This window comes from Leptopilina boulardi, unplaced genomic scaffold (assembly GCF_019393585.1).
Source record: "Leptopilina boulardi isolate dan_hultmark-lab unplaced genomic scaffold, ZJU_Lbou_2.1 LbouV2_123, whole genome shotgun sequence".
Lineage (NCBI taxonomy): Eukaryota > Metazoa > Arthropoda > Insecta > Hymenoptera > Figitidae > Leptopilina > Leptopilina boulardi.
Window position 1 is genome coordinate 581202 of NW_026137667.1, and position 19060 is coordinate 600261.

Below are 19060 nucleotides of genomic sequence, written 5' to 3' on the forward strand. Positions count from 1 at the left end.
TGAAATTTCAAAACCAATATCTTTTACACCAGTCTTTGTTTACAATTTTTTGCCAATTGAATAAAATACAGTAATTTTCAGCAACTTAAACAATTGATTTATTATTTTCCTCCAATCAAACTTATTTTACTATAGCTTAAAAGAAAAAAATTTTCAATTTTTAAAATTAAAAAAAAGAAAACGTATTTAAAATTATTTTACCATATATTTAATATTTCATAATATATTAACTATTACAATAATAAATTGCAATTATATTGTTTAATAATACAATAATTATTGTTATGATAGCATTTCGTCGGAGAGGAGTTTTTAATGTATACTCCGTGCCTGAAAAACGCATTTTCTGTTTTGCAATCTCAATTTTTTTTAGAGATAAATACAATAGAAAATGGAAAGAATCGAATTTGTGACTGATTCTTTTTTTTATCGATATTTCCTGTACAAAAAAGCTATTTAACGTTAAACGTACATCGCGTTATTAATTGTCCGATACTCACGCAAGTGCTATCAAATATTTATTTCACAATCGCAGTCCACAATCATATATTTATTATATGTATTACAATATCAGATAAAAAGTAATCAAAAGGAACATTTTTTAATTAAAAAATAACGAACACAAGTCGTTCGTATCGTTGCTCAATTCGCTTTAACCCGCATTTATTTTTAAGAATGTTTATTTTATAATAAATCAAAATTATTTATTATAAATAATAATTAAAAAATCATTCAAGTACATTTAAAAACCAATTTACTGGTTAACATTTTTTACACCTTTTTTTATAAAAAATAGATTTATAAAAATAAACAATCAATAGATAAACAAATTATAAAAATTTTTAAACCAGAAAAATGATTTAATTCCCTTTTTTTAATGCTTTACGTAATATTTGAATGATTCTTATTTATAATATCGAAAATTATACAAACTATCATTTAAAAAAGTATTAATAATAATAATAAATTCTTTTTATTAACTGTATTCCTGTAATAAAATTATAATGAATCAATAAGACAATTGAAAAGAACAGTAATATAATTTATAGCGCCACGGAATTTTTAATTTTAAAAAAATATATATAAAATAAAACAAACCCACAAAAGACTTTTTTAATAGTAAAAAATATTAATATAAAATGTTATTTGTCAAGGGAAAGAGAAAATTTCTTAAAATCTAAAAGAATCTTCTTGTCTAGAAAAAATAGTATTTACAGAAAGTATTGTCTAAAATAATATTTCGCATTTTTTATTAAAACATTTGAAAGGTTTTTTTTTTTAATACAGGTGGTGTTTTTTTAATTCACAATAAAACAAATAATTAAAATGCATTTTGCCCATCTTGAAAAATTTTCAATAAAATAAAAGGAAACTAATAAAGATAAATAAAAAGCACTTTGGAAATTATTGCAAGCAAGTGCAGCGTGTTTATTTTAATGACTCTAAGGCGCGGTTTTAGCGAGTTCAAGTGAATCGATTGAAAAAAAGATTTATTATTAAGATTTAAATTTATTAGAAATAAAAGCCGAGTCATATTCAGCTTTTTTGGCCGCATACTTTTTTTTGTGAGACTGCACATCAATATATTTTATTCTTCATTATCACGTCCTTATAATTGTAGCTTAATAATTATATCTTCCATACATTAAAACAATGAACGTGGTAATTTATTTTTTCTCTTTATGGAAGATGGACAAATGCATGAGTTTATATATTTCTACAATAAAGCGTATCGAAGTTTTATTGAACTCTTTTTTTAATTTAACTTCGATTACTTTTTCTTTTTTTTACCTCATCGATTCCTAATTAGCGATTAAGCGTACTCGCTAAATCTTCTTCATAGGCCATTTTTTTTTAAAGCGAAAGAGAAAAAACAATGTGCAAAGATAAAAAGCGACATTCGTTATAATATTTCGCGAATCTAAATATAATCCTTTCTTTTTTTCATTTAGAAGGTGGCCCACGATATTCGCCTTACCCTTCCGACTAATTATCAGGTACGGAGGATCTAGAGAAATCAATCGGAGATCACCATAATAGAAATTGTTTTTTTTTGCGCAATTAACTTGCTCTCCTTAAATAAAAAATAAAAAGAAAACGTTCTAGCGAGAGTGTTTTTATCATCGAAACTTCTGAGATGACATCTTATATCATTAATATCTTTTATTAATGTACTAGCTTAAAAATCTTCTCACTATAATGTTGCTTAAAATAAGAAATAAAGTTTATTAGAGCGCCTTCAATTACATATGCACAATTGTTAAAAAAAAATATTCCACTCTCGATTATAAGAGAGTAAGAAGCTTAAAAAGTGTGCTCACACGTGTCGAATTATTATTTATTAGGGAAAAGTCAAGTAGCATCGACCTTTCTTTAAAAAAAAATTTCTAATAAATCATCAAATATTTGTATTGTTAATTGCACCTCAAATTATATATATATATATATATTTATATATATAATATATTTAATATAAAATTGTTCCCATTTCTACTAGAAACATATTGATAAATATAGTCTAAACACCTTTATGTCAATTATTTTTTTCTTTTTAAGTAAATAAAAATCAAATAAATTGTAAATAAAGTCAATTGTGACTGTCAAAAAAATTCATTAAATAGAATGAAAAATATTCTATACAAATATGTTTCTGGTTATATTTTTATAACCAAATTATATATAATAAAATAATTGAAAATATAAATCTCAGGAAGACGGTGCTACCAGAATTTATCCTAATTATTATTATAATAATTTTCTTTTCTTTTTCTTTACAAAATATGCAGTCACGTAATGCACGTAAGAGGGTAGAATCCGGTAGCCTATAACTTTCGAATAGAACGTTTCGTGCAATTTACCCGAAAGAGAGAGTGTTAAAAGCACATTTTACGACATTATTACACATCGTATTATAATTACGAGGGTGAGTTTTCTTTTTTTCTTAAGATTTTTAAATACAATATAATAATAATAAAAAGAGCGCGACTCTTAACAAATTAAAAACGTAAAAACGTTAACAATACAATAAAATTTTTTCTTATTGTAGACGTAATGCGATGGCAGTCTTGAGTCCTGGAAAGATGCTATATGATTGTTTTGCTCGGTTCTTTTTTTTTTTGCTTCGATCGATAGAGATGTACTCGAAAGCAATATTTAACTTGTCCTCTATATAATTGCTTTATCACGTCTATAAAGTTTCTCATTCATGAACTCGCATTTCGATTCCGGATTGGATGTGTCAACGTTTACTTATGGTAAGCTTTTCTTTGTGGCAGTGTCTGAAATCAAATCGCAATAATTAAAAGACGAGAAATTTTAAAAAAAGTATTACCAAAATAATAATCATAGTGAATTATTTAATTCTGAAATATATATTATTATAAAACGGAAATCAAATTAAAAATTTACGATGAGAAAACAATATTAATGACTCATTGTAAACTAAACCGTTTCTTCCTCTAGGTATAATAAAACTAGCGAGCTCAACACTATATCCTATCCTATTAATGCCATTCAGCTTCAGTCATAAAACTATTGGTAAATAACTTTATCTTTACAGAATCCGTTAAAAATTCAGAAAGGTAAGAAAATTTTATTTTTTTTTTTTTAAAGTCGTGAATAAAATTCTCAAATACTTCCCATGCCTTTACAAGCGAGCAGTAAAAATAAATAAATAAAAAGAAGAAATGATATATTTTTGAAAATAAATCTTGATTTTAGTTTTTCCATGATTTATTGAACAAATAAGAAAATTATACATACCGAGTATAGAACTACCTACGCCTCAACAGGCTTCTTCTTTTCCTTTTTCTTTTTAAGAAAAGACGGCGTCCTCAGTCCCTTCTTCTTCTTCTTTTCTTTCTTGGGAGATTCTTCACTGACGCTGACATCCTGCGACATGGAACCCTTAACATGGAAGGTCCCAACCTTAAACTTTTTCTCATGCACATGCAGTGTGTGTTTTTTGTGTAATTCTTTCAAAATAACCCTAAATTTCAGTCTCAATCACATGCAAGCAGTAGCGAATAGCTTGCTTACAGCACTATTAATTATTTATTCTATTTTATGTCTCTCTAGTTAAAAAAAATCTATTTTTTTAAAATGAAATGATGGATATAAATATTAATTACTAAATAATGAAACGAAGTTAGACTTTTTTAAATTTTTGGTTTCAAAAACTCACAAAATTAATCTTTTTCTAGATATGAAAAATTATTAAAATACAATTCAAAATTTTTTAAAATTACTTTCTGAATTATGAAATGTGCAATATGAATTTTTGTGTAATTACACTGAATAAAAAGACTGAAAAAGAGAGTAATTTTCTGAAACTTTTTCTTCTTGTATAAAATGCAAATTTATTTTTAAAAATATGAAATTATCTGTATAATAAGTTTCAGAAAACTATAGATAAAATTTTTTTATAAAATCTTCGTACACATTATATATGTGAATGGTAAATTTCTAGTAAATTTTCTTTGTAAATAATAACAATAAAATGAACATACATATATAATATATTCAAAGATTGATTTATAATTAAAATTAACGAACCTCTTTGCTACTGTGCGAAAATGTGCTGTGATGCGCATCAGAGTGATCTCCATTCACGGTGTTTTCTCCTGTAACATAAAATCAAAAAAATTAAAATTTTATTCAAAAAATCATTATTTGCAAAGAATATTCATTTCTAAATAAATATTTCTTAACAAATTTTTGAAAATTTTCCTTAAACCCAACACCAACAAAGAAAAACTATTTATATACTTTGGAGAAAGAGAAGAAAGGGAATTATCTTACCTCATTAATATATTAAGCTTGATAGATGTGTAAAATAGCAAAATTCTTGTGATTTAAATGCTATATGAGAAAGGCAATCAGAGCATGAATCTTGTTAACAAAAAATAATACTGCCAAGATACTTTATAATTGAAAGGAGCTACAAACTTTTGACAAATTTATATTTTTATTTTTTTTGAAAACAAAAATTACGAAAAGCTCATTCCAATTATTTTCTATTTTAATAAAAAAAATGAGTGTTATTAATGAACTTTATTAATCGATAAGTACAAGAAAGATGGTGATCATAAGGACTATGTAAATTATTACAAAAAAAATATACAATACCAAATACCAAAATATTATCCATAAAACCAAAGTGCACCTTAGAAATTGTAGAGAACAAAATAGAAATCAAGTACTTATGAACAACTTCTTCCTTCCACAACTATCTTTATATATTTAATTTCGTTTTTTTGCAAAAGATTCTTTATTTCTCATGAAAGTGTGATATGAATATAATTATAAATAAATATAAATGATATGAAAAGCCAAAGGATTAATCACACGTGCTATATACATAGCGCTAAAAATATAATGGTAATTGTGCAGAAACAAAAAAAGTATTCCTTAAATAAAACAAAATAAGCGATTTCTTAAACTTCAAATTCACAAATGTACCATTACATTTTTAAAAATGCCTTTGAATCAAAATCTTAACTCTAATTTTTGTAATTTAAGCGGTTATCACGACGAAAAGTTAATCGTACTTTTTTTTAGATTTACGATAATAAATCGATTTTCTTGTCTCAAATATATAACATTTAGAATGTAGTAATTATTAAAAATACTAGTTTAGTATTTACTTAGATAGAAAAATGTATATAAAGATATATTATATGTATATTTAAAGATTTTCTAAATATAATTATATGTATAATATGTAAAAACGAGTTTTTAAAATTAATAAACTTCGAAATAGATTTAAAATCTATAAATATTTAGAAAGTTTTTTTTCGCATATATATATATATATATATAAACCAAGTTTCTTTTTTCTTCGATAAAGTTTAAAAAGCATTTACATGCTTAAAAGTTTTTAAATATTATTTTTATAATCATTCTAATATATCACGAGAATCGTTATTTATACTAAATGATGAAAAGCTATCAGTGTCAGCAAGATTCATTTGTGTAATTACTCTATATAAACTGGTCTCTTCATATTTTGGTTCATCATCAGTTAATAATGAAAATTCACTTTTTTTAAAATTACAACAAATTGTACTGTCATGTTCTTCAAGATGTTTTTCAAGTTTCATGAATTCTTTAGTGTCATATGAATATGTCATGTAATCAGGTGGATTTTTTTGTGCTGGTTCTTGATCTCCATCTGAAAGCACTGTACTCGCTGAAACATCAGCAAAATTTAAAGTTGTATTATTATAGTAGTCCTTTATATTTTCTCCCATTGATTCTTCAATTTTTCGTGCTTCCACATTTGAAGAGACATCGGCATGATATTCAAATTCTGAATTTTTATCATTATCGCTAACATCTGAAATAGAGTATGTTGCATTTTGATTTTCATCAAAGGCATCTTCTAATTTATCCATCATTTCTCTGGTTGTGTCTATTTGTTTGTCGAAACTTTTCCACGATTCACTTGCATCACAAGTAAAATATTCCACACTACGAGGAGAAATTAAATCAAAAGTTTTCTCTTCACAATTAACAAATTCTGTCGATTCATTTAATTCTTCAATTGGAGGAAGTTTTGAATTCATCTCCTCACCAATACTCACTTCCAAGCAACAAGTACAAACAGTTCTTTCTTCTTTATCCTCCAAGTCACCAAAATGAATGAATGAGGGTGATTTTTCCAATAATTGAAATCTTTCATTTTTACAATTCTCTTCTATTTTATTTTCTCTAATATTCCAGAGAAAATTGACCTCTTGATCATTTAATACTTCCTGAGATTCTGTATTTGTTGCACAAGGATCGAGTCTTAAAATTTCCTTCTCTCGACTGTTGTCAGATTTTGTATCGTTATCTGTCGATTCGGAAGTTACTTCCTGTTCGGCGAAATTTTCCGACTCGACTGATTGAATCCCCGAGGGTGAAGAATTTACGGTACTAGTTGGATATTTTGTATTTTTATCATTGTCAGATGCAAACATTATAATTAATTTATTTCTCAAGTTCAAAACATCGTCTTCATCGTCACTTTCCGGAAAATTCTCCTTCAAAGGACTTGACATTTCTTGACAATTTAAATCATTTTCTTGTACTTTTAAATCTTTACTGCCGCTCATAAGATGCAAAAGCTGTTTTATACATTCTTTATCCTTTTGTGTTTCGGATGATTCTTTATTCTCTGTTGGCAAACAATCATGACAATCACAAGGTAAAATATCGTCATCTTTCATATTTTTCAAAAGTCCCTCTAATCCAACTTCATTATTATTATTATTATTATTATTAGGGCATTTTTTCAGTTCAATATTCACTGTTTCTTTAAGTTCCTTTGGAATACACACTGTAGGATTATCATAATCAAATTTATCAATAATGTGATGTACAATCTCTTGAATAACAATAAAATTATTCATATTCTCCTCTTCTTTTTCTCCGATTAAATTCTTTAAAGTTTCAGATTGTAAATCATTTTCAATTTGTGAATTTATTTCTTCTTGTTCGTTACTTGGTAAAGTTGAGATCAATCTTTCGATAATATCTTTAACAATAAGAAATGAGTAAATTCTATTTTGCATCAAAAGTGTTGCTTCTTGTTTCAAATTTTTTATATCGATATACATATTTAAACACGTTATATCGTAAATTATGTCATCGACAAAATTTGTTGCACTTGTGTAAATTTCCGTTTTTTCCAAATCGTTGATTATTTCATTGACTGTTGAATTTAATTCATGACGGAATGATTCATCTTCATTTTTCTTAATTTCATGATAAGTGGAACTTGGAAGTTCTAAAATATCAGAACCTTGAGTGGAATTATTTTCAATGTCAGATAAAGTCTCATCATTTGAATCTAAAATATTGATATTTGGACATGATTGTATTAGAGAAAGTTGTTTTTCTGTATTTAATATTTCATCTCTTTGTTTTTTCACACATGCAAGATCAAGCCAATCAAATAAATCGTATTTTGAATTTCTACTCGCATTCATTTGATCAAAATCTTCAAAACTTCCAAGACTAAGTCCCATCATTTCAATTGAAGTATTTTTACTAGATGGACCTTTTTTTGATGATATTTCTGCCGATGGTGTGAGACTGTAAATCAAACTCATATTAGTTGGATCTAAATTATATTTCAGAGAATTATCAGTTTCGGGAAGATTTTCAAATGTTGTTATTGTTGATGAAATATTAATGTTAATATTGTTAATCATGTCAGTGATGCTGTCTCTTCTCTCATAACACTTTGAAGATGATTCACTTTTTGGAGAAATTTTATTAATGGAATTCTCAATTTTTTCTTCATCTTCATCGACAATTTTCTTGTAAACTTTTGATAATAATTTATCAACTTCTAAATCTGAATGTTTCAATGAAAATATTTCGTCTATAATAGCTTCAATATTTTCCACATTTGTTGGGGTTTCTAATTTTTGTGTGGGAAATCCTTCGATATCTTCTATATTTTCATAGTCAACATTAAAAATTTCATCAAATGGATCTTCTTCTGTTTGAATTTTAATCTCGTGTAGGGAAAATAATTCTTTTAAATAAAAACTCTCCTCTTCTTTGTCATCAAAAGAATTATTCTCTCCTTCTGATGATGATGAAGATATTTCTTTGACAAAATCTTCATATTTTATATCAAGCTGATCCTGTGAAGTGATTTTGGACTTTGAAATTTCATCTCTTTTTAATTTATTATCATCGATTTCTTCTTTTTTCTTAATTTCTTTTAAATCATCTAAATTTAAATTCCTCAGAATATTTAATTTTATATTTTCTTCTTGAGGAGTTGAAATTTCATGATCTAGATTATCCTCTTCAGTTGAAATGATATTTTTATTTTCGAAAGTATTGTTGACATTAAATGAAGATTCACTTTCTTTTGAACTGTTTTTTCTTTTGAGTTCTTCGTCTTCACAAGATGAAATTGCTTCATTTTTAAAAGATTCATATTCGGTAGCTAATATTTCATTGAAATATAAAAACAGTTCTTCTATCACAATATCCTTATTATCATTTGATGAAATTTGCAATTCATCCTGTTTATTTCTATTTATCTCAAAAGAACTTTCTTTTATAGATATTTTTGAATGGAAACTTTCATTTAAATTATTATCTGATGTACTTTCCTTTTCATCAATTACTGATGAATCATGATCAGATTTATATTCTTCATTGTTAAATTCATTTGTCATTGTTTGTTCGTTTGTTTCACATTCTTCTATAGGAGTAATTTCATTATTTTCACAATTAATTGATTCTTTTACATCCTCAGAAATTTCAATAGATTTTTTTTCTTTAATCTCACTTTCTATTTCGTTACTATCGAAATTTTCATCAATAATTTGAACATCTGGAGAAATTTCCACATTAACAAAAAATTCTTTTTCTTTCATGTCTTCAATTTCTCCTTTTATGTTTTTATTTGAAAAATCAGTCTCATTCTCGTTCGATGTGAAATTATCATCGAGGGATTTATTTCTTGCATTTTTGGTTTCGTTAACATTTTGTCCCTGATTCGAATGATCTTCATTAACAAATATTTGTTCGGTTCCATTAAATTTGATGTTTTCTTGCTTTGAATCTATTTCATTTGAAAAATTACTGCTCAGTTTAATTTGAAAATTTGAATCCAAAACTTTTTGAACTAAGCATGGTGCTTGTAATGGTTCACTAAGTGTTTCAGGTGAAAGAGGATCACTATCCAAATCACTTTCAATGTCTTCTTCTAAATCAATATTAAGATGTTGAGTAAAATTGATCTCTTGACAATGATCAATATTACAATTGACTGTGATTATTTCTTCATTCTTGACATCCGATTTTGTAATACTAATAGAATCACTATCTGTAGAGCTAATTACATCACTGCAACGAATCAAAGGATGAAAATGTGTTTTAATAACGCTATTTTTTAAATTATTATCAACTAAAGTATTGACAATTTTCGATGGAATATTCAATTTTCTGACGCATCGTTTTTTAAATTTATTTCCAAGTGTCTTTGAAATATTTCCTATTTCCTTTAATTTTGTACCATCATTTTCCAACTGTTCTTCATTATTCTTTAAAGAATATTCCATTTTAGTCGTAACATCAATAAATATACTATTTTCATCTCGTGAATCCTTATAATCTTTAATAATCTTTGGATTAACTTTTTTGGTTAAATATTTTTTCGTATTATTTCTATTATCAATATTTTCAGTTCCATTTTTATCTACACTGCCGTTATTATTTTTTGATAATTTATTATCATTATCATCAGTCTTAAAAATTGTCGCGCCCGAATTATTAACAAATAAATTATTTTTCTTTAACCGCTTTTCATAATTTTCGAAAAATTCACGTTTTAAAATATTATTTTGTCTCGAATTATGAAAAGGACGCGATTTTTTAACGTTTACAACGTTATTATTTTCTAATTTAAAAGATAAAGCTGACGAGTCAATTTTCATCAGAATGGGTTTCATGATTTCCGCGACTCTTGTAGTTTTCGTAACTTCTAAACGTGGATTGTCGACGGATTCCGAGGATTGCCAGCTTGAGTAAGATAAACCTTCAATTTCACTGCTGCAGGTACTCGACGGTTCGTTATCTGTAACCACATTGTCCAACAAACCTCAAACCATATATACAATATTACTTTTTAGCTAATTTTATACGATACTGAAATAGATACTTTTTTCGGCATAAACGAAAAAAAAGTTTTTCTTTTAGTAGCATTAATAATTTTTTTGTTAATTGCGTGCTATGTCCCTTGTACCTTTTTCCAAACCAGAGAATAATTCTCATCACTACACTGTTAAATTGTCAATTAAAAAAAAATGAAATAATTTAATAGCTACTATGTTCTGATTATTGAAAATTAAATATTTTGAATTAAGAAAAAAGTAAAAGAGAATAACGCTGATGAAAAATGTTAATTATTTTGAAATCACTCTTTTTTAAAAATAAATATATGTATTAATTATTTTTTAATATTCTGATGTATATATGGTAAATTATAGTGCAAGAAGTTGATAAATAAAATATAAAATTGTAATGAGTGCTTTTTAAAGCGTTGCGTGAATAATTGATTAAAATAATATGAATATACGATTTAAAAATAGAAACATTCATAAAATAGCGTTTACCAGTTTTTTTTTGTGCAATTATACCCACATTTTTTTCTTTTTTTTTTGTCAAATTTTATCGTGAATTTAAAAACTAACCTCGTTTGTTGACATTGTTTCGTGATTCAATCGTCGAACGCCGCATCTCATTAAGGAATTCAGTAGTAGCATCCACTGCACATTCAGAACAAGATAACACATGCAATTCTCAAGTTTATAAATAAAAAATGCACTCATAATGAAATCAAACTAAATATTGAAATTACACTTTAAAAGTATAGATAACTAAAAACAATTTCTAATAATAAAAGTTCTAGTAAAAGAAAAAAAAAAATAACGAAATTAATTGAAATTTTTTGTACTAAATTTTATAAATAGTATATTCTTTCAAATGTTTATGAATTGACATAAAATTTGCTTTCAATTTACATTATTCAAATGAAAATAAAATAAAAATCTTGTCAGTGTAGCGAATTGGATTTCAATGTCTATTTGCATGCATCGTGCTTTAATTTTACCTTACCGCATATATGTATATAAGAGGAGTTTCCACAACCTTTGATTTTACAGAATAAATCTACTTTGCAAACAATTCAAGCTCAATTATTGTTACAAACTACATACACTCAAATACGAAATTGTTACAGGATCTACAGTCTATATTTAGAGTTTGAAATATTGAAAGAAGATAATATGTATATATCTACAATTCGACTTTAAATAAAACAATCATTCCTTATCAAAATGCAATTTTTTCCCTTAATTTAAAGATATGAATTTCATTTACTATAAAGTTACAACACAAATTTTTTTTTATTCTCAACTAAGTTTACCTTTCTAAAAACGTTACAAATTACTTTTAGAACATTTAAAAAAAAAATTTATTTATTATTACTATTATTGACGTGAAAATATATAATTAAAAAAATGTCACGACTCAAAATATGTGGATACTTATTCCTCTGGTTAGCATGCATTGGTGAAAGATTAACTTTTTTTTCTAAATAAATTGATAAACTTACCATCACTTAAGACGACTTCCGGTTGACTTGGCACAGGCACTTGTTTTGTCGCTATCCGTAATACTCTGGGTTCTGCAAGTAAAATAATATTTTTAATTTTCCACAAATAATGTTTATTATTTTAATATGTAATTTATTATACGCCAATTTTTTTCTTACCATCTCTGCTTTCTTCTTCTGTTTCGGAAGTAACTGAGACTGGCGATTGGATTGGACTTTTGGCAGTACTGGATTCGTGCGTTGCTCGACTAATGTTAAATGATGATAAGGCTTCCGATTCTGATTGCGATTCATCATCTAAATATCGTCAATTAATTATAATTTATAATTAAATGTCGTAAAATTAAAAAAAATTGACATTCTTATAAAGAAAAATAATAATAATTCTAAAAATAGAAAAATAATTACAATTTTAGAAAAAATGAAAATTTCTAAAAATTGAAATTGCTTTCTTTTAGAATTATTATTACTTACAAGGATCACCTTTTTGTTTTCGTTCAACATCTTTTTTATATTGATCAAGTTCTTGATCCGTAACTGCGTCAAATGGATTTTTGGCATAAGGTGTCTTGTAAACCATTGCATTATGTTGGAATCCTCTTTGGATAATGCCTTTGCTGGCTGCACCTACCAAAACGACTTGTTCTCCAGTTCCACTGATAGTAGCATCCTGAAAGTTTGCGGTTAAAAAATTAAAAATTCTTTCTTTAAAATCTCTATTTATATTCAATTATCACTTGAAAATAACTCTACCTGCATTTTTTTAGCTTCCTCCCATGTAACACCTTCCAAAATGTGAGACTGTGGTCCAGCTGATATTTTATCTGCCCTTCGATAATCTTTTATCTATTATAAATATGAATCAATAGAAAAAAAAGGAGTCACATAAAATATATTTTTTTCATAAAAAAAAAAATAAAACAATAAAGAAAATTTCACTTACCTGTTGTTGAAGCTGCTTGAATTCCTTTGGATTGGTATTCTTGGGCACAAACTGAAGGGCACTCTCAATCTTGACTGGAGTACTGCTATGCGTTGGTGATCCGTCTGTCACCCACTGCACACAAAACCAGAGTATAAGACAAATTTTTTTTCTAACGTGGAATTAATAATTAGTACAGCATAATTAAAGATTGCAGTGAAATGTGACTCTCGCATGCTTTGTGTGCCTGTATATTTCATCATTAAAAAATATAAACTTTTAATTAAATTTCAATAACCTCAAGCATTCTCGAATTTTTTTTCAAAAATTCGAGATGCAATGAGTTAAATTAATCTGGTTTTGTTTAATGCAGTGGATGTATACCAAAAGGCCACCGAAATTTTTTTTAAATAATAAAAAAGGATGACCAACAGGCACACATTCATACAGAGTTTACATCTTGAAATTCGAATCATCTAATTAATAAATTGTTATGATAATTTTGTCCTAGGCTAAATGTTTGATGAAAATCATATTAGATTAGGAAGTAATTTAATTAGTATAATAATAATGTGCTATCATAAAACTAAAGAACCCATAATCCCAATGAATTCTAGATGAAAATGAAAGCTTGGATTAATAATTTTCATTTAGTGTGTTTACAGAAAAGAAAAAAGATTTCTATCTCGAGAAGAGAAAAAGAAAATAATGCATGAAAAGAATAGAATTAATAATAAAAAATAAATATGACTTAGTCCATTGTATCAATCCAAAGTAAACGTGGATTCCAATTACCTCCTCAGCGTTTTGATCCACCCACTACAAAAAAAGTCAAAAAACAAATATTGAATTTTGACTACTTTTCTAAAAACGACCTTTTTGTTCGCATTAAATAAACTTTTTTCTAATCTCATTCACAACTGCACACTCTGGTTCAAAAAACGATTTATTATAGAATAATTGGTTTTTCGTTAAAATTAGTGGATATACCTTTATTCAGATATTAATAAGCTACAAAAAGAAATGTTCATGAAAATTTTATCGTCAAAAGCAGTTAACTTTTACAAACAAATTTCTATTTAAAAAGAAATTTTTTTCTTTATGCTACCAAAATATGAAAGCAGTTTTAAAATTTTCCTTAAATTTTGATTTAAAACAAATTGATTAAGACGTATATTTTCTTGTTTTTGTAAAATCTACTCTATTGAATATATATATATATATATAGAAAAGGAATGCCTTTGGAATGTTTTAAAAGACTAATTAATTAATTACATTACTACGTTAATAAAAATCAGATTGAAATAAATATGTCAGATGTGCAAATTAAATTTGGTATAACATGGGACTTGACTTTGAATATATTATGTTAAAGCAGTAACATTAACTATATGCCTTAATTTTATGCTTATAGAATAAAGGCAGTTTAAAGTTTGAACATCAATTATAGTCATTAGACTTTAATTTTTATCAATAAAGTCTCTAAGCAAAAAGTCAATCTATTTTAATGCAACATCTTTCGGTAACAATTTGTAAATATACATATTTAAATGAGTTACTCTTTTGTGCAACATTTACTTTTTTTTAAATATATATCAACATTTATTACTTCGTATATCAACATACTTGCGTTCACTAAAAGCATATCACTCTTCGCAATAATATCATTAGCAAAAACACGTAGACATTTTAATAGATTATGAGTAACTTTTTAAAACATTTAATTTTATATACCTATGTATGTACTTCAAGAACTTTAGTTATTCTATCAAAATTTGTATAAGATCAAATATTTTCTTAAAAGAATTTCGAGTCTTGAATATTTCTTGGACAGTTAATTTGTTATTAATATAATAAATGTTTTTTTCATTTTGCCTTTAAAAAAACGAATAAAGGCAAAATAATCGAAAAATAGAAAGAAGTTAAAAACAATTTTCTAATAAAAGAAAATTAATAACATTATTAAAAAAAAGAATATTTAAAATCAATATTTAAAAGATAGAAAAGAAGTTTTCTATTTTAATTTGAAATTGTAAATAATCTACTGTAAAGTTGTCTAAAAATTTTCGGGAAGCTATCAAATAGTTTATATAGAAATAGAAAAATTTCTGTCCTATTGTCTAATTGTTTCGAGGTGATTATTGAAAAATTTCACTCGATAATAATTAAAGAAAAGCATTTACAAACGACGTGTATATATGTCAGGAATGCCTAAAAAGTTTATCAATTGCACACACTTTAGTGTTTTACTACTCTCTAATTATGAGAGTGAGAGAGTCATCTATTCTTTATTTTCAAAAGTAATAACCTCTACCTTAGTGATTTTTTTCGGATCTGGAGTTCCTGTTTCCAAAATTTCAACCTTCTGATAAACGTTTGGTGAATTGAGCCAACGAGTTCTGTCAGTTCCTTTGCGTCCACCTTTCCACAGTCTGGAAAAAGACAGAAAAAAATTATTTTTTCCATTTGATATTTTAAAACAGTTTCCAATTAAAATTTTACTCACCCCTGTTTGTAGAGTTCTTCCTCTTCCAAGAGATAGCCAAGAGAAGAGACAGCTGGAGGTACCTCGACGTCATTTCGTGGTCTTGGAGGTTCGCTCTTAACGAGTGGATTTCTGTAAATGTAACCTGTGCGGAATCCCTGTAAAATAAAAATAAAATTTAAATTTTAGTATATTTGAATAAAATATTTTTCTTCTTTTCTATAATCAACTTACGGCATTGTCGAGCATTCTCATAAGTGCCTCAAATTCAGTGCCACCGATTCTCCATCGTTTTTCAAGTTTCTCCGCCAATGGCGATGGTTCTGCAATTGATGCCTGTTGAGGAACAGGTGGTTTTCTGGAAGCTTCAAAAATTGCTTTTTTTGATTCCTCAGAAATTAGGTTCATGTTATCGAGACCAGCTGGCAATAATTTCAATTGTGTTTCACAAGCCAACACAGTATTGTAAACATTAAAAAATGCCTCCTCAACTGTCTCGCCACAACATAAAGCACCTCGATTTGTTAGAAGCATTACTTTATTGATTGGACCTAAATTCCTTGTTATTTTTTCCCTTTCCTCTGGTTCAAAGGTACCGCCAATATACTGATGATTACTAACTTCACCTATTACTATACTCTCTTGGCCAAGAGGAAGAAGACCACATTTCATTGACGATATCTGAAATTGAACACAATTATTGAGATTGCATTATTTATATTATAGGTATATTAAGAATTGTTTTCAAGAAATTCAAGTACGTACAGCTGTAACGGACGGAGTGGAGATGTGAACGATACATTTGATATCTGGTCTCGCAGCGTGTATTGTCGTGTGTAATTGGAATCCTGCGATATGAACACCAAAGTTCGTCGTTCCTTGCTCAACAACCGTTCCCTGCATGTCCACTTTAACTAAACTGGAAGCAGTGACTTCGTGATAGAGTAAACCATATGGATTAACCAAAAAGTGTTCTTGGTCCTGATTTAAGCGAGCGGTTATTCGTCCACCAACTCCTTGAGTCCAACCGTACAAATCTAGTAATCTAAAAACTGATGCGAGTTTACATCGCAACAATTTTTCACCTTTCGCATAACCCATACTCTCAACACCACGAATATCGTTGATAGGCACGACACAATTTGAATCTGAAACATTTTTTTAATCAATATTCTTTTCTAAAATAAATAAAATTAGTATTTCGATACTTACTTTTAAATACATTAGCATTGAACCGAGCACCTTGAGGGCCCATCATTTCTGATATTTGTTGTAAAAGTCCAGAAGGTCCTGAACCATCTTTCATTTGTGTTTCAATAATGCGTTCCAATTCTTCTCGGAAGAGTCTCGAATTCATCATCATTTCAACTCTCTTTCTCCTTTCCATTTCTCTCATATCCTATAAATAAAATAGTAAATTATTTTTATCTATCGATTAAAGATTCCGTGGGAAAAAATTATGTGTAAAATTAACAACAACTCACTGCGTCAATATCGGCGGGTCTCATTTTACTTTTTTCCTCTTCTGTTAAGCCATCGACGACTCCATTTGTATGAGGCTCAGAGAGCTCTTGTTGACTCGTGTCTGTCATTTTCAATTTTTTCTCAACTAATACTGACTGAAAAAGAAAAAAAGACAATAAAAAAATTTAGATACATAGCAGAAGGTGAAAACAAACTTCCTCGCACAATATCACTCACCACTTGAGAATCATTTTCATGCTCAATATCTAAATACACTAAGGAATTTAACAAAGTCTGATTTATGGTATTTAAGCACAATGTAAGATGGAGCATTGTTCTTTAGAAAAAATGACAATTCAAATTTCATACAATATTGTAAAAAAATATATTAAAAATTATGAGAATAAATTTAACTTGATGTGCAATTTTCAAATCATCACTGAAAACTAATTCTCCTTCAAGAGATCAAGTTTATCATCTCTGCAAACAATTAAAATTGTTTAAACTCTATTTAACGTCAGTGATGTAACACAATTTCAGGTGTAAAGATGTATAATTAAAATTTAATTTTAATTTAATTTAATTTAATTTTGAAATATATAGACTATAACACAGTAAATTAAAATGGTAAAAAACAAATTTACTGCCAATTTTATTGATGAAAATACAATAACGTTCAATTTAATGATTGATGACATGTAACTATAGGATCACATCTTTATTGAGCATGACGTAATGCACAAAATTAAAAACAGAAACAAGTGTTTTGTAACTACTACGAGTTAACAAGAAATTAACAGCATAGTTAAAGAACTGTTTTTTTTAAGATGAATTAATAGCTTTGCAGTGTACGGATTTTTTTATATAATAACGTAATTGAATGGAAATGGTGCTTCAAGAGCTTTAAAAAGACTGATGTACATAAAGAGTTTAGAATCTTGTCTGCTTTTGTTACATCACATAGTTTGACCTACTGCAGTCATGGTTCACACCAGTTCAAGTATTTGCCAAATGCTAATTAATACGTTTTTCTCGCGCTTTGCATTCGTTAGGCATTAATAAACAAAAAATTAATTTCTAAAAACAACTTCTCATTTTTCTTCACATTAAAAGAAATTAATTTTGCAAAAATTACCTGGTTTATTTTTTTACGAAGTCTATTTCAAAATCGAGAGCATTTGTTGACTCACCTGAAACAAACAAAAATTTATAACCATTAGAAAATTTAAATTTTATATAAGATTTAAAAAAAATGGAAATCACGAGTTCTAAAAATTCAAGTGCAATGACTTGAAGACGACTTCTTTACCATGACCTTTTGTATAATCTCTTTTTAAAAATAAAGAGGGGTGATGACGTCATTCATGTAATTTGATAGAAATGAGAGACAGGAGAATTGAGATGACTGTCATGAACTATATGCTGATTGCTAAATATTTCTGAGTGAGCCTCTCTTTCTCTCTCACTCTCTGGTACTGAGATTTTTTTTCAAAGGCTTCTCTCTACAATTTTTGTTTATATGCTAAGAGAGCTTAGGCTTAAAGCTTTGTGCATTGAACCCCGTGAAATCGAGAGGAGACTAGAAGGGCTCAACATAAAAGGTCATTGGCAGGATTATTGATGATCTTTCAACAATTTCTAAAGTCAGGAAAAAAATTTCTAAAACTATTTTTCTACTGCAACAAACATTTAAGAAGATTTAACTCATAACTATACAATTAAAATTATTGAAATTAATTTTAATTATGGTTTTATTTAGTGATAAGACCAATTACTAAGTTGAAGTCATGTTAATTATCAAAGTATGTAGTGATAATATTCTAATAATAGTATTGTGTAATACTTTACGGAATTTCACTTTCTTTATATTACAGAAAGAGCATTTTACATATATTTGTATATAAAAAAAATTACGTGAGAACATAAAACTTTGTAACTGTTGTAGAGCATTGTCCGGGAGAATGTAATGAATTTAAAACTACACGCTATTGTTTAAAAAGTTAATGATGAGACTTCTAGTGTTACAAACTCGATTTATAAGAGCGTATATATCAATTTGATA

The 19060-nt window shown here is 27.1% G+C and overlaps 1 protein-coding gene across 8 annotated transcripts in view; it reads right to left on the reverse strand.

Moving 5' to 3' along the window:
* Nucleotides 1-3104: 3104 nt before the first annotated feature.
* LOC127291039 (protein hu-li tai shao) overlaps nucleotides 3105-19060 on the reverse strand; it is a 29981-nt gene continuing 14025 nt past the window's right edge. For 2 of the 8 annotated variants that reach the window (XM_051319931.1, XM_051319932.1), the window contains exons 3-17: nucleotides 18134-18188; nucleotides 17019-17153; nucleotides 16747-16933; nucleotides 16300-16682; nucleotides 15769-16215; nucleotides 15556-15692; nucleotides 15364-15481; nucleotides 13845-13868; nucleotides 13071-13184; nucleotides 12881-12973; nucleotides 12602-12797; nucleotides 12287-12424; nucleotides 12128-12199; nucleotides 11205-11279; nucleotides 5857-10588 (exon numbers count right to left, since the gene is read on the reverse strand). In XM_051319931.1, the coding sequence (XP_051175888.1) occupies nucleotides 5898-10588; nucleotides 11205-11279; nucleotides 12128-12199; nucleotides 12287-12424; nucleotides 12602-12797; nucleotides 12881-12973; nucleotides 13071-13184; nucleotides 13845-13868; nucleotides 15364-15481; nucleotides 15556-15692; nucleotides 15769-16215; nucleotides 16300-16682; nucleotides 16747-16933; nucleotides 17019-17126 (6783 nt within the window). In that variant the 5' untranslated portion in view covers nucleotides 17127-17153; nucleotides 18134-18188 and the 3' untranslated portion in view covers nucleotides 5857-5897. Of the gene's footprint in view, nucleotides 3279-3762; nucleotides 3934-4554; nucleotides 4623-5855; nucleotides 10589-11204; nucleotides 11280-12127; nucleotides 12200-12286; nucleotides 12425-12601; nucleotides 12798-12880; nucleotides 12974-13070; nucleotides 13185-13844; nucleotides 13869-15363; nucleotides 15482-15555; nucleotides 15693-15768; nucleotides 16216-16299; nucleotides 16683-16746; nucleotides 16934-17018; nucleotides 17154-18133; nucleotides 18189-19060 lie in introns of those variants that run through there. The other 6 variants (XM_051319928.1, XM_051319933.1, XM_051319937.1 and 3 more) reach the window with 5 other exon arrangements.